At 36.5% G+C, this 13,066-nt stretch overlaps 2 protein-coding genes across 3 annotated transcripts in view; one reads left to right on the plus strand and one right to left on the minus strand.

The window, feature by feature from the left end:
• Positions 1-9,874, plus strand: part of LOC141430167 (uncharacterized) — a 141,993-nt gene extending 132,119 nt beyond the window's left edge. Inside the window, exons 10-12 of one of the 2 annotated variants that reach the window (XM_074090739.1) lie at positions 4,996-5,097; positions 5,751-5,845; positions 6,020-9,874. In XM_074090739.1, the coding sequence (XP_073946840.1) occupies positions 4,996-5,097; positions 5,751-5,845; positions 6,020-6,131 (309 nt within the window). In that variant the 3' untranslated portion in view covers positions 6,132-9,874. The remainder of the gene's footprint in view (positions 1-4,995; positions 5,098-5,750; positions 5,846-6,019) is intronic. The other variant, XM_074090740.1, reaches the window with a different exon arrangement.
• A 1,008-nt stretch (positions 9,875-10,882) lies between these two features.
• Positions 10,883-12,879, minus strand: LOC141429992 (transmembrane protein 223). The gene is made up of 2 exons (XM_074090522.1): positions 12,402-12,879; positions 10,883-11,251 (listed from the first exon to the last, which is right to left on the minus strand). Exons 1-2 carry the CDS (start codon positions 12,769-12,771, stop codon positions 10,959-10,961), a joined length of 663 nt encoding a protein of 220 aa, XP_073946623.1. The 5' UTR covers positions 12,772-12,879; the 3' UTR covers positions 10,883-10,958.
• Positions 12,880-13,066: the final 187 nt, after the last annotated feature.

The following is a 13,066-nucleotide window of genomic DNA, read 5'->3' on the forward strand; positions in this document are numbered from 1 at the left end:
TTGTATGTAATTTACCTAAATAATACAAGTTTTACTTAATTTGGGACTAGGTCAATTGGTGTGAATTGGTTATCATTAAACGCTAATAGGCAAAACTTGACAGTACTTGTTTACCGAAACCTAAGATCTATATAGCTAAAACAGTTCGATTGTTTGCCGCCGAAAACCTCCAAATGCACGTCCAAATTGTTAGAGCTGTATCCAAGATCCTCAAAATAAATAGACATACAAGAACGATACGTTTAAAAGTATTAAATTAGATTATCAAAATATTGTTGTCTTCGCTCATTAGTGTAGTACACTTTGAAAAATTGTTCGAACATAATCCAACCCAAATAGTTTGAAATTGCTTTCTACGCTGCAGCTCTCGAAGTCTCAGAACTGGGACAGTTTACTCGGATCAGCCCAGTCGATCCGATCTAAACACTGCCATCCATCATCCTCAGAAGTCTCACAGCATCGTTCGGTTGTTTTCCAGCAATTTGGGTTGCTTATAGTAGTTATAATTAGCAATCGCCTTGACCCCTTTTTTGATTTATGGTGCTAAGTGGCATATGCACACGCTTTGAACTACCATTGTTTGTAGGCTAACAAACAAGGTACCGACGGAATGTTTTGGCAGGTCTCTGCTACTCCTTAAGCACGGTTTAGACGTGCAAGAAAAATTGTACCTATTGGTGCCTATGTAGATAGTTGGACATCTGGAATAATAACAGAATATGCTACTTTTAATCCCGTAATTCCCACGTGTAAAATCCTATATACTCGTACTTAACCGCTAAGTCTAGATAAGTACATGAAACTTTGCACGGGTGTTATTCATACAACGTGCATGAACACCACGATGTAAGTTTTGAAAATTCCCATGGAAATATAATGAAATCCCAGAATGCCGACTACCAGACCTAAAGGTTCGTTCAAAGAAGTCTCGGGCATTTGTGTCCTTCTGCTGGGCAAAGGCCTCTCCTCCAGTACTCCGGAGTAATCCAGATCTATATTTAATACTAGCTGTTGCCCGCGACTCCATCCGCGTGGAATGCGTTTATCGCCATCCCGCGGGAACTAGGGAATTTTCCGGGACAAAAACTATCCTGTCTCCTACCCCAGGACTCCAATCTGTGTACCGTATTTTATCTAAATCGGTTCAGCGGTTTAGAAATAGAAATAGAAACGTTTATTCGCATTTCGCAAATTACATAAGTACACAAAATAAAACAAGTATAAAATAAATATTAATGACAGTATTTGCGAAATCGCGAAACGTTTAGACGTGAAGAGGTGGCAAACAAACAGACTTAGACTTATTAGTGGCAGTGTCAAAAATAGCTATACGCAATATTCCCAAACTGAAAGGTATAAAAAGTAAATAATTTAGTCAGGTAGGTAGAGATATTATATTAGGGAGCGTCCAAGTCAAGTATCCGTGAACTTTGACCTGTCTTGACCCCACTTTTTATTCCTTGACGGTATCATTCATAAATTAGTTACGCCGAAAAACAAAAGAACGTTTACTGCTGCCGTAATTGTACAGTTGAGTATTTTTACAAGCTTTTTATTTAAATTGCAATGTTCGTATGTAGGTAAGAAAATCGTTTTCGGTTCCAAACGTTGTTAAGTTTTAAGATGTCGAGTTGCAGCCAAAGTGCTGTAAAAAAAACAATAATAAGTAAGTAGGTAGATACAGTTAACGAAAAATCTTTAAACGATTTTTTTTTAACAAAGTAACTAGGGGGCTGTTTCACCATCCATTGATTAGTGTTAATTGACGGTTAAATGTGATGCCGTCTCCGTCTATTCGAACAAAACAAATAGAGACGGCATCATATTTAACCGTCAGTTAACACTAATCAATGGACGCTGAAACAGCCCCTAAATGTTCTTTATTTACTCCGATATAATAGGTAGATTTATTTTCTTTTTCTTAACACTGGATTATTCTAATACAATCCAAATGAAAGAAAAGAAAGAAAGAAAGAAATATATTTATTCACAACACAACCAATAGACAACACTACACAAGACACAACAATATTCCCCAACAATATTATTATCTTGTGTTCTGTTATTTTCATGTGTTTTTATGTACAATAAATAGTTTTACAATACAATATAATACAATTATTAAGTAGGATAGTATAGATATGTAGTAAGATAGTATTTGTCATTGTGGTAAGTAAGTAGTTATGGGTACTAGGCAACGGATAAACTTACTTAAATAGCTAGATACATACTTATATACATATTAAACACTCAAGACTCGAGAACGAACATTTCGTATTATTCACACAAATATCTGCTTCGACCGGGGATCGAACCCGGGAACTCAAGCTTCGTAGTCAGTTTTTCTTACCCAAATTGTTGCTCATTTAGGGTTAGCGTTCAAATTATATTTTTTCCCCCTAAATAATAATGAGGTGTTTACCCGGCTCTAGAGCACAGAATAACTAATAGTACTTACTACCGTACAGAAGGGACTCTCTCTTTTTTTTATCTACCTACTACCTTTGTCTACTACAGATTTCCGTATTGACGAAACCATAATCTTATTTCTGACCAACCAATTAAAGAATTTTATCACTAAATAACTAAGTACAAACATACAAAACTATTACTAGGCAGGGACTTAGGAAATTAGAGCAGTAAAGAGAACGACCTTTCAATATCTTAAAGAATGTTGAATAATGATAATTCCGATTCCTTTATCTTCTTTTTATTTATACATTCGTAAACACAACAATATAACTTATACGGATTATATCGTTTCGAAGTCATTGTTGCAAAATAAAATAAGGCGAGCCGAGCGGCAACCCACTAATGACACAGAATAAGTAATAGTACAAGTACAGAAGGTTCTCTCTTTTGATGTTGACGAAAGCCGCATTTTTATTAGCAAATTCACCGCGCACCACCAAGCAACATTGAACTCTAGTGCTGCGCGCGATGGTCGTTATTATTCAGCACCAACGTTTAGGTTTAGGATAGGGTTGTAAATCAATTAAAAAAAAAAATACTCACATATAAATAAAGAGTAAATTCGGACAAATACTTAGTTTTCTAGCATTTTTAAATTGACGCGCCTACGATCTCCGACGGTCACAAAATGGATAAATGTACAAGGTCGCGTGCCGAATGCGTCGTCGGCTGCCTCAAAGGTTTTGTACACCCGCAGTTGGCAGTAGTAAAGCGCGAATTACCTATCTGTTCTTTTGTCGCACTCGCACTTAATATGGTTTCGAACAGAATTGGATCAGTTAGTGTAATGTTATGTACAGAATATCCTACTAATATTATAAATGTGAAAGTTTGTGAGTGAGTGAGTGAGTGAGTGAGTGAGTATGTTTGTTACTTTTTCACGCTTAAACGGCTGGACGGATTTGGATGAAATTTGGCGGAAAGTTAGTTTATAACCTGGATTAAAACATAGGATACTTTTTATCCCGATATTCCCACGGGATAGGGATAAAATCTTGAAATAACAACCGCTAGGCTTAGAGTCATGACATTTGGTATGTAGGTAGTTCGACGTCTGGAATAAAACATAGGTGACTTTTTGACCCGATATTCCCACGGGATACCTAGGAATTAAATCTTGAAATAACAACCGCTGGGCTTTGAGCCATGAAATTTAGTATGTAGGTAGCTGGACCTCTGGAATAACACATAGGCTACTTTTTATTCCGATATTCCCACGGGATAGGGATAAAATCTTGAAATAACAACTGCTGGGTTTAGAGTCATGAAATTTGGTATGTAGGTAGTTGGATGTCTGAAATAACACATAGACAACTTTTTGAATCGATATTCCCACGGGATACCTAGGGATAAAATCTTGAAATAACAACCGCTGGGCTTAGAGCCATGAAATTTAGTGTGTAGGTAGCTGAACCTCTGAAATAACACATAGGCTACTATTTATTCCGATATTCCCACGGGATAACTAGGGATAAAATCTCGAAATAACAACCACTGGGCTTAGAGCCATGAAATTTGGTATGTAGGTAGCTGGACCTCTGGAATAACACATAGGCTACTTTTTATTCCGATATTCCCACGGGATAGGGATAAAATCTCGAAATAACAACCGCTGGGCTTAGAGGCATGAAATTTGGTATGTAGGTAGCCGGACGTCTGGAATAACACATACGCTACTTTTTATCCCGATATTTCCACGGGATAGTTTTGTAACTAAGGGACCCCATACATCCGTGTATTATTGTTATTATTATTTTGTAATTTTTTCTTTAATTGTATACTTACTGTAGTTTTTAAGTATTTTATTTGTACTTATTTTATTTTGAAAAAATGACTTTCTGCCAAGCTTCTTGCGGCGCATTCTTCTTGGCAATGATGGTCTTTCCGAAAGTGCTGGGAAAGAGGTGGTGGAAAAAAATGACGTGTAAAAATGCCCATTGCGGCCTATTTACTGAATAACTGATATGAATTTGAATTTGGATAGGGAAAATTTTTGAAATTTTAGCACTGGGTTTAGAGTCTTGAATTTTGTACAGTTATTCGCAACACAACCTCAATGAAGCCCACGATATAAATTTTGGAAATTTCCAGGGGAATTTTGTAAAATCCCGAAAATTTCAATTGCAACTACCAGACCGAATAGTTTACGCGTGCGAAGCCGCGGGTAAAAGCTAGTGAATATATAAATGAAATAAATATGAGTGCAATATTTTTTTGCACTTTTTTGCACCAACCCCTGTCTAGAGTTAAATTTTACGCTGTGGGACGGGCGCAGGCGGAAAATCAGCGCTGCAAGTTTCTTTTGCTCGCAGCTTAGGTATGCTGAGCCGGAGCCCATAGTTTTAGTCTTATCTATTTTATTATTGTAAGGTGGTGGTACTTATAAAGCTAAAATAAATCTTTCTTTCTTTCTTTCATTGCCACCTGCTTACGTGTAATTGTAATTGTTTTTTTTTTAATTGTGTAGTCTTATTTTCTGTGGCAATAAATGTTTTTATTATTATTATTATTTCCCTTTTGCAGGACGACTTCCTCCTCCGCCACTACGACAAAGGCCCGTGCAAGAACAAGTTGGGCCACTCACGCGCATCCGTACTGTGGCATCGAGCGCAGGTGGGTATATCGGTCGGTCATCGTTTTATGTTTCTTTTACGCTAACGCTTCTCCACCGCCAAGCCTCGCGAACGGCACTGCCGGTAAACGGTAGTTTTGAATGATGCGGCATTTTTTTTTAATTTTATGGAGTCGCGGCGCTGGAACGGTTGAGAAGCGGTGATTTTATTTACTGATTTTTAGAAAAGGTGGCTTTCGATTTGTATCTGTGTATGTCTTTCAATATCCTTGCTGACTGTGCGCCGTTTTCTTATCTTATCGTTTTATTGTCTTAAACGGTTCATTATAACTTTATTTACATTTGAATTAGATAAAAGTTTCTGTTTTAGAAAAAAGTTAATCAATATTTTGTTAAGTAAATGACATGGCTGCTTCAGCTTGCGTTGAATTTAGTTGCAAAATATTTTGAATGAATTGGCTAGAAATATTTTACTCCAAAGGGGACCGCATTTAATATTTTATTCCATTATGTCTTACGCATCAAAGTTGAACCTTTACAATTACATGATCAATCTCACCAATGCTTTCTTCGTGAGATGTAGAATGTCAAGATGATATTTGTAACAAGGCTCCGCCGTGGTGCGTGGCAGTTTCTTTTGACTGCACAAAATGTTTGCACACCGAAAAATCGCCGTCGGTTTATTTTCAAAGTTGTATATTTTCAGGTGGTGGGCATATTCGCCGGCTTCGGCCTGCTGCTTTTGGTGGCCAGCCCGTTGCTGCTGCTAGCCGCGCCATGCATCGTTTGCTGCAAATGCAGGTGTGTGAAATAACATGGATCATGTTACATGATTAGACAAATACCTTCCTATGATACCTCCACACTATGGCGTGCTTTTTACCCGTAGAAAAATATGTGTAAAATAATTCACCATCAGTTAATAAAAACTTAACAAATCAAAAGCATTCTTATCATGTTTCTCCACCATTTCAGATTATGCAACCCGAGCACGAAGAACCTCGAGGAAGTGGACGAAATCGAGAGCATAAGCCCAGGGCGCGAAGAAGACGGAGAGATCACTAGAGCGAGACGGCTGTCCGACTGACGCTCGCGCTACTAGGCGGGGCATTGGGCATCGGTAGTTTTGGAGCACGAGTATACTAGGATATGAGAAGGTTAACCCTAAGGGCAAGAGCGAATCCATATGACTCACAATTAATAATGTTCACCTACTATTATAGGTAATCCACTCAAATCCTTATCGTCGTTGATACTGCAATACCGCGTAAATAGCATTTTCCATAAGGTACAATTTTCATTGTCAGATCAGTACAATGTTAGTACTCTTCTGACAATGAAAATTATACCTTATGGAAAAAACTAGTTAGGCGGTATGGCAGTATCAACGACGTTATGACTTATTGGATAGATTGTGAAAATGTTTGGCGCGAAAAAAGTCTTGCTCTTTATGGGGTAAAGCGGTAAAGCTGATTCTTGGTAGGATAGGAGCTACATGTTTGAGTTGTTTGAGCATTTTGGTCTGAAGATGCCTGCCAATACTAATTTTTCTGACGACTAATTACTTACAACAATGTTCATTGAGTCACATACAAAAGACTATCACATACACATAGATAAATGCCGTGAAACCGCAGCAGATTGGTCAGACATTTTGTTAAAAATCTAGCGACTGAAAAATTGGTTGGTTCCGGTTTTGAATTAAATGTGACCACAAAAAATAGTGGAATTATATAGTTTTCCAAAAAGCTTTAACTAATCACATCGTAACTAGAATACATAAAAAAAACATGCAAAAAGATAAAATTTGTGGCCGGGAATCGAGCCCGGGTCCCTGTCAATCAGTGTCGCATGCATCACCTATGAAACCCGAGCGTAAGCTACACAGCGAAATGTCTCGATGTTTGCTGGAAACAGTTGCCATTTATTACTGTATTCTAGTTACTGTGATTCGGTAAAGTTTCTGAGTCTGACAGTGAATGACTTGACAAGCTTAGTTGACGAACGCCTGAGCCTGCGTTTCGACCAGTGATGTGCGCTAGAGCTCTGCTATGATGAATGAAGCGTTTCTATTGGTTCAAGAAAAACATTCCTCGCAACACATCCTCGCACATCTCTGGTGGAAACACAGCCTTACTGCGCAAAATAACTGTCTTTGAACCGTTTAGAATATACCACCGATAGATCGGCAATGCGAAAAGAGAAAGAGCGTTATTACGGATGGACAGCATCCCAACCGCAATGTAAGCAGTTTACGTGCAGATTTATCAACTGCAATGATAAATTTATTGGCAGTTGGCTGCTTTGCATATGGGATGCAATCAGTCTGTAACGCCCCTTATGGTGACATAGATGAATGAGACCATGTTTCTTAACGCTGTGAGCTTGTCTGGGCCTGGGACCTCTTAGATGGAAAGAATAATGTTTTTTCTCTTGCACACTAAAATGGACTAATACTGAACCAATGAGCTACTTCTTGGGACTCTGTACGTACTATCAGGTGAGGTGAGCCAATCGCTGGTCAGTTTTGATAAAAAAAAGACTTGAACAGCTGTCAAATTTGTTAGTCTATCTTCAATTACTTTAGAGCCGATTTAACAATGGTAAATTCCGAATCTATGTTTTTGACGCTCTATTGGCAGTGGCGCCCAACTGTTGGTTCAAAAGACGTTTTAATGTAAAAGTAATATAAACTTTCTAATAGGGTTTAATAAATTTAAAAAATTTTTAATCCTACTATTCCATTAAACTTATCGCCCGACTAGTAGAAAATTAGGAGTCCATGTCCAGCCAAAGGTAGGGAATCACTGCCCTAAATGTCTTTGACAACGAATCTGTGAATATTGCTTCGGAACTTTCTCCGACTTAGGTTACTATTTTTTTTTAAAAGACCCGCTTCATGATTCCTTTATTATAATGAAATGTTAAAATCTATGTATTTTCTAACTATATACAGGGGGTTGTGAAACGGGTCATTATGTAGATACTTAGTATATTAGTCATTGGATTGTGAAAGTGGAACTTAATGTAACAGGTAAACTGATGGATATTAATGTATATTTTTTATATAATAAGTGCGCAAAGCGTGCTCTTTTGCGTGTATCGTTTAATAATAATTAACATCACGTTTTTGGAAGGATACTTAGGCTGGTTACTTCAAATCTTTACTTTTAATTCGATGTTAGAAAGCAAAGTTATGTATGAGTGTCGCTTTAGGAGGGAGGGAAATAGTATATTTTGGGGCATCTCGACATTTTGTGACATTGCACGGAATAATGGATTTTGTTACACTGCGTAGTAACATGCAATGATTATGTTATTTTAACCTCAGTGAAGGTCGGTTTTGCCGTGGATTGTCAATTGATATAGCATAGTTTTCTGACATCGACGAGCTAGTACTTTTTGATTAAGATTCGTAGTAAAAGGTCCAAAGTATTATAAAAAAAAGAAATATAATGATCGTTAAGTGTAACTGCAATGCAGTGTGTAACAATGCATGTCAGGTTTATTTTTTTAATCACCCGTGATCAGCTAAAGGCGAAGACAAGTGAATGAATACATAAAACGCACTGCTTTCCTGTGTATGTATACACGGCGCCTTATCTCTTAAACTTAGATTAATGTTATTTATTAATGTAAATAAGGTTTAAATTGTACTTAATCATATAAGGATCGGTGACTTAATATGTTTTTGTCTTATTTGCTGCGGGATAGGCAGGTCTAACGAATACTGAATTTTCTTGAAGTTTCAAAGTTCAAAATAAAATAGTAACTGCATATAGGCTACGTGCGATTTAGCTCCACATTATTCAAAAAAACATATCAACATACAAGATAGTTAAATGCTACTTAACTAAAAGAGCTTTGTCGCTTTGTTTATTTCCCTCGATGTTTCGGCCATTGCAACAACATCTGTCAAGAGGGTAATTATGTGATTGTAAATTATAATTATGTGTGCAATAACGTCTTCTTTTATTATTTATATATGCGTAAAAATTCAGAAGTGCAATAGCAATATTTATACTTTGTTGTATTGTTGTACTTAATGTATGTAGAGTAGACTGATACAGTCGCTCCGTTTTGAACAATTTTCACAATAACATGGCTCATTCAGTTAAGGCGATATATAGCCCTTTCCAACCTAGTCGAGTATGAAACGGACTACGATAATGGACGAATAAGGTTCAAATTTAATTATAGTTATCCCTCACGATCGTCTTAGTTCTTTCGGAAAGGGATGAACTGAATTGTGAGAAAAGTCGAAATTGAGATGCATATTTTCAACAAATACAAAACAAATATTAATTAACAAAAGCACCACAGCACAAGAGGGGCTGGCACTCCATTTTGCTTCCCTGTCTGTTTTAGCCTGTAGAAAAGGGATGCACCGAGTTAAAAAGGAGAAAACAAGGCGCGTGTTATGAAATAAATATTATTTACTATAATTGACAAAGTATCGACATTGTTTTACATCATCAAAAGTTTTTGATACTAGCTGTCATCGATTCTTATAAGTAGCTTGTTTTAGCAAGCTAGTGGAAGCATTTGTAGACTTAATCAAGAATGTCTTTAGATGGTTAGATTTTAAGTTATTTACTATAATGTTAGTCTAAGTCGACTGTAATATCACTCTTGTCTATGGTATTCACGAAAAGACTTTTTTTTTTCATTAAGTTTAATATTTTATTGTGTTGGGGAACAGCACCCTGTATATAGAAAGAATTCTATTTTTTGTTATTAATTTCTTCTCGTTTTTTTTGTTGACAAACATTTTTTCCGTTAATCTTATGATAAACAGTTTAATAAAGATTTTTTCTGACAAATCTCAAAGGAGCCTTTTTATTTTCTTAAATATATGTAACAAATCATAATACCTATCGCATCTATTCTACATCCTTTTAACCTGATACAAGAATACAAGAAAAAAATATCCCTAAAGGAAAAAAACGTATGACTCAAAGTTTTGTTAAAAAACCTGCCAAGAGCGTATCGGACACGCCCAAGAAAGGTGTTCCGTAGCTATTACGAAAAAATCAAGTACCTACCTAATATTTCGTCACTACTTTAAAAAAAACTCGTACCTCAAAATCGATAATTTTTCTGAGTTAACTTTATGATTATTATGTAAAGGTTAAATTTTGTTAACATATTGATATTAGTTAGATACGAGATTTTTTCAAAGTCGTGACGATTTTTCTATGGATTTCGTGTTATGTACGGAATCTCCTAAGTTTAGATATATATTATACCTTAGGCTGCTATTTACTCTTAAACTAAAAATGATCTTAGCCGTTATAATTTTCCTTGTATATTTGATACATTTACTACCATCCTGATTTTTTTCAAATTTTCCCACCCAACATTTCTTATTTCGCAAACAGATAACTGAATCGAAAAATCGTCTTAGCAACCCCCCAGTGGTTTTAAAAGACCTATCCAACGATACCTTACACTATAGGTTAGTCGAAAACAATATATACCTACGTCTATGGGAGGTACCTTCAAATTTTTTTTTTAGTTTTTTGTCAGCGTGGCTGATACATATGTATATTCATGCCAAATAACAGCTAGCTAGTACTAACGGGCTCTGGGTTTGCCGCGTACAGACAGACAGACAGACAGACAGACATGGCGAAACTATAAGGCAGGGTTACTCAAACTTATGGCTCCACGTACCCCTGTTAAAGTTTCTAGACGACAGCGAGCCCCTACCTCCTCCAAAAGAAAGTAATTAAATTGACTGTTGGAGAAACTAAGTTTATTTTGCAACCAAGGTAGCCTGCATGTTACGGCACTGTTTACGAGCAAGTGTGATGAAAAATAAAATAAACAGACAACTGAATGTAAGTAAACAATTTAATTATAAACAACCTCTTACTTTTCTTTTAAATGCATGATACACAGAAATTCTTTTCTACCATTTCCTCGCCAAACCAGCAGTGACATCAAACAACGTTGGATTCTTGAATTCGCCTTTCATGTCCAGCATGTAATGCATCCATGTGTTCTTGACTTTCAATGGAAGCTGTACCCTTGCACTCTTTCGGTTTTCCTTACAGCAGACATTTTCTAATGGCACCTTCAGGATGCGGTTGTGGCCCAAGGGAGTGTATGTTACAAACGACAGGTGTTTCCCCCCTTTGTGTAGGATCAGAAATCTGACAGACTTCAATGTGTACATCCATATCATTGCCAGGGAGCCTGTTCCTGTAAAGGTTGTAATTGGGTCAATTAACTTTTTCTTGTTTGTTATTCTGTCCTGTTGTCCAAAAGACAACAGTGACAGTTTCTTAAAAAAACTGCTTATATATGAGACTAATGTGCTAAGAGATAGTCCATAAAATAATGAGCTTGTAACTATGACAAAAATGTAAGCTTGATGAATTTTAACCACAGAAAACATAATAGAAACTCGTGGTTTTAAAGAGTTGTCCAGGAGACGTAATCATGGCAACGAGGTACCATCAGCCAAATAAGTGGTCTATCAATTTTTAATCAAGTTCATATCAAATGAAAACGTTGCTAAAGTCGAACTTTCAAGTTGACAGACACGTCTATTGGCATTATTGTTTTATGACATGCAAACGATTATCAACTTTATGGTGGCAGACCACATATTTGGCTGATGGTACATGAAGAAGTTGATTGACCCAATTATTAGATAAGAGTCGGTGGCGTAGTTGCATACATTTTTCATGTGACATCAGTCAGTGATAACAATGACAAGTATGGTACGGAAGTTGTATGGGTGGGTTTTTCTTTTTTACCCTACTACTTTTTTACTCTACTGTGTTAGAAAGAAAACACATGCTATTATCATAAATAGAAAACATTGCAATTAATATTTGAAGAAGAAAATTAAAAAAGATTATATTTGTAGTTATACACATATAAATACTTAAATAATTTTGAAGGTGACTAACTTTTGTTGGTTAACAACAAACAATGTACCAACTAGGTAACTGTGAGGTGTTGCATTGCAATAGAAAAATATTCTTAACTCAGGCTCCTAATGTTTTTAAAGCAAAAGTTAGTGTGTAAGGATGAGGCCAGCTAGACAATATCGCTGCTTTTAAACAAAGGGGCCACCAATCAAAATGTTTCTTGGCACTGCTTTTTTCAATGATTTTGTGTCATATATTATCCAATCCGTGTTTAATTCCCTATCTTTTGTTAATTTTAACTGTAATGTAACTATAATCTAACGACAAAGTAAACGAGAACAAGTAGGTTCACTACGAACAAAAGTACATCGCGCGGCTTAAATGTGTGCGCGCCGGTTGGCACCGGTACGCACGCACACACTGATAATTTAAGGAGGATTAAAAAAATTAAGTGAGCAGATAATGAATCTTACCGACTAGAACTGCTACGCCTCCCAGGGTGTTCCTGTATTTATTCTCCCCTAGATTAATTTTTCGGTACCATGGGGTGTCGTCAGTTATCTTGGATTGATCGACAGGTGCGTCCTTCAAAGCGGTGAACGCAAACGTTCCTAAATACATCCAAAACATGTACTGAACCACTGCAAACGCATTCATGTATCTAAAATACTTCGGATTCTCGTATTTATATAAAATAACGTCTTTCGTAACATTGGTGTTGACATTGTGAAGAGTTTTAGAACTAAATGGTGCCTTGACTTTAATACAATTTCTACATGGTGCTATGTTTCGGTAAACGGCACTTCTTCTTAATATTATAGAGGCGTAAGATAACAATGACATTTCTATTTAATAATGGATTCTCGGTGCAATTGGTGAATGAATTCGTTCTTTCGTACACATAACCTCAAAATCCTCAAATATTCATTTATTAATGTCAATGTCACTGTCAATCAATGTATTGACAGTTTGTTTTTTTGCATTTTGCACCATGGAAAAAGCAACAGAAACGTTGTTCATACCGTCACGATGCCCTATCGCCCTCGTAAAATTCCCCTAAGGGAATGGGTAATTTTTCGCATTTCAGAATCAATTTAGTAAGGAAAAAGCCGTCACTTCCCTAAATATATGTTGTCTG

The sequence above is a fragment of the Choristoneura fumiferana genome, chromosome 8 (assembly GCF_025370935.1).
Source record: "Choristoneura fumiferana chromosome 8, NRCan_CFum_1, whole genome shotgun sequence".
Classification (NCBI taxonomy): Eukaryota; Metazoa; Arthropoda; class Insecta; order Lepidoptera; family Tortricidae; genus Choristoneura; species Choristoneura fumiferana.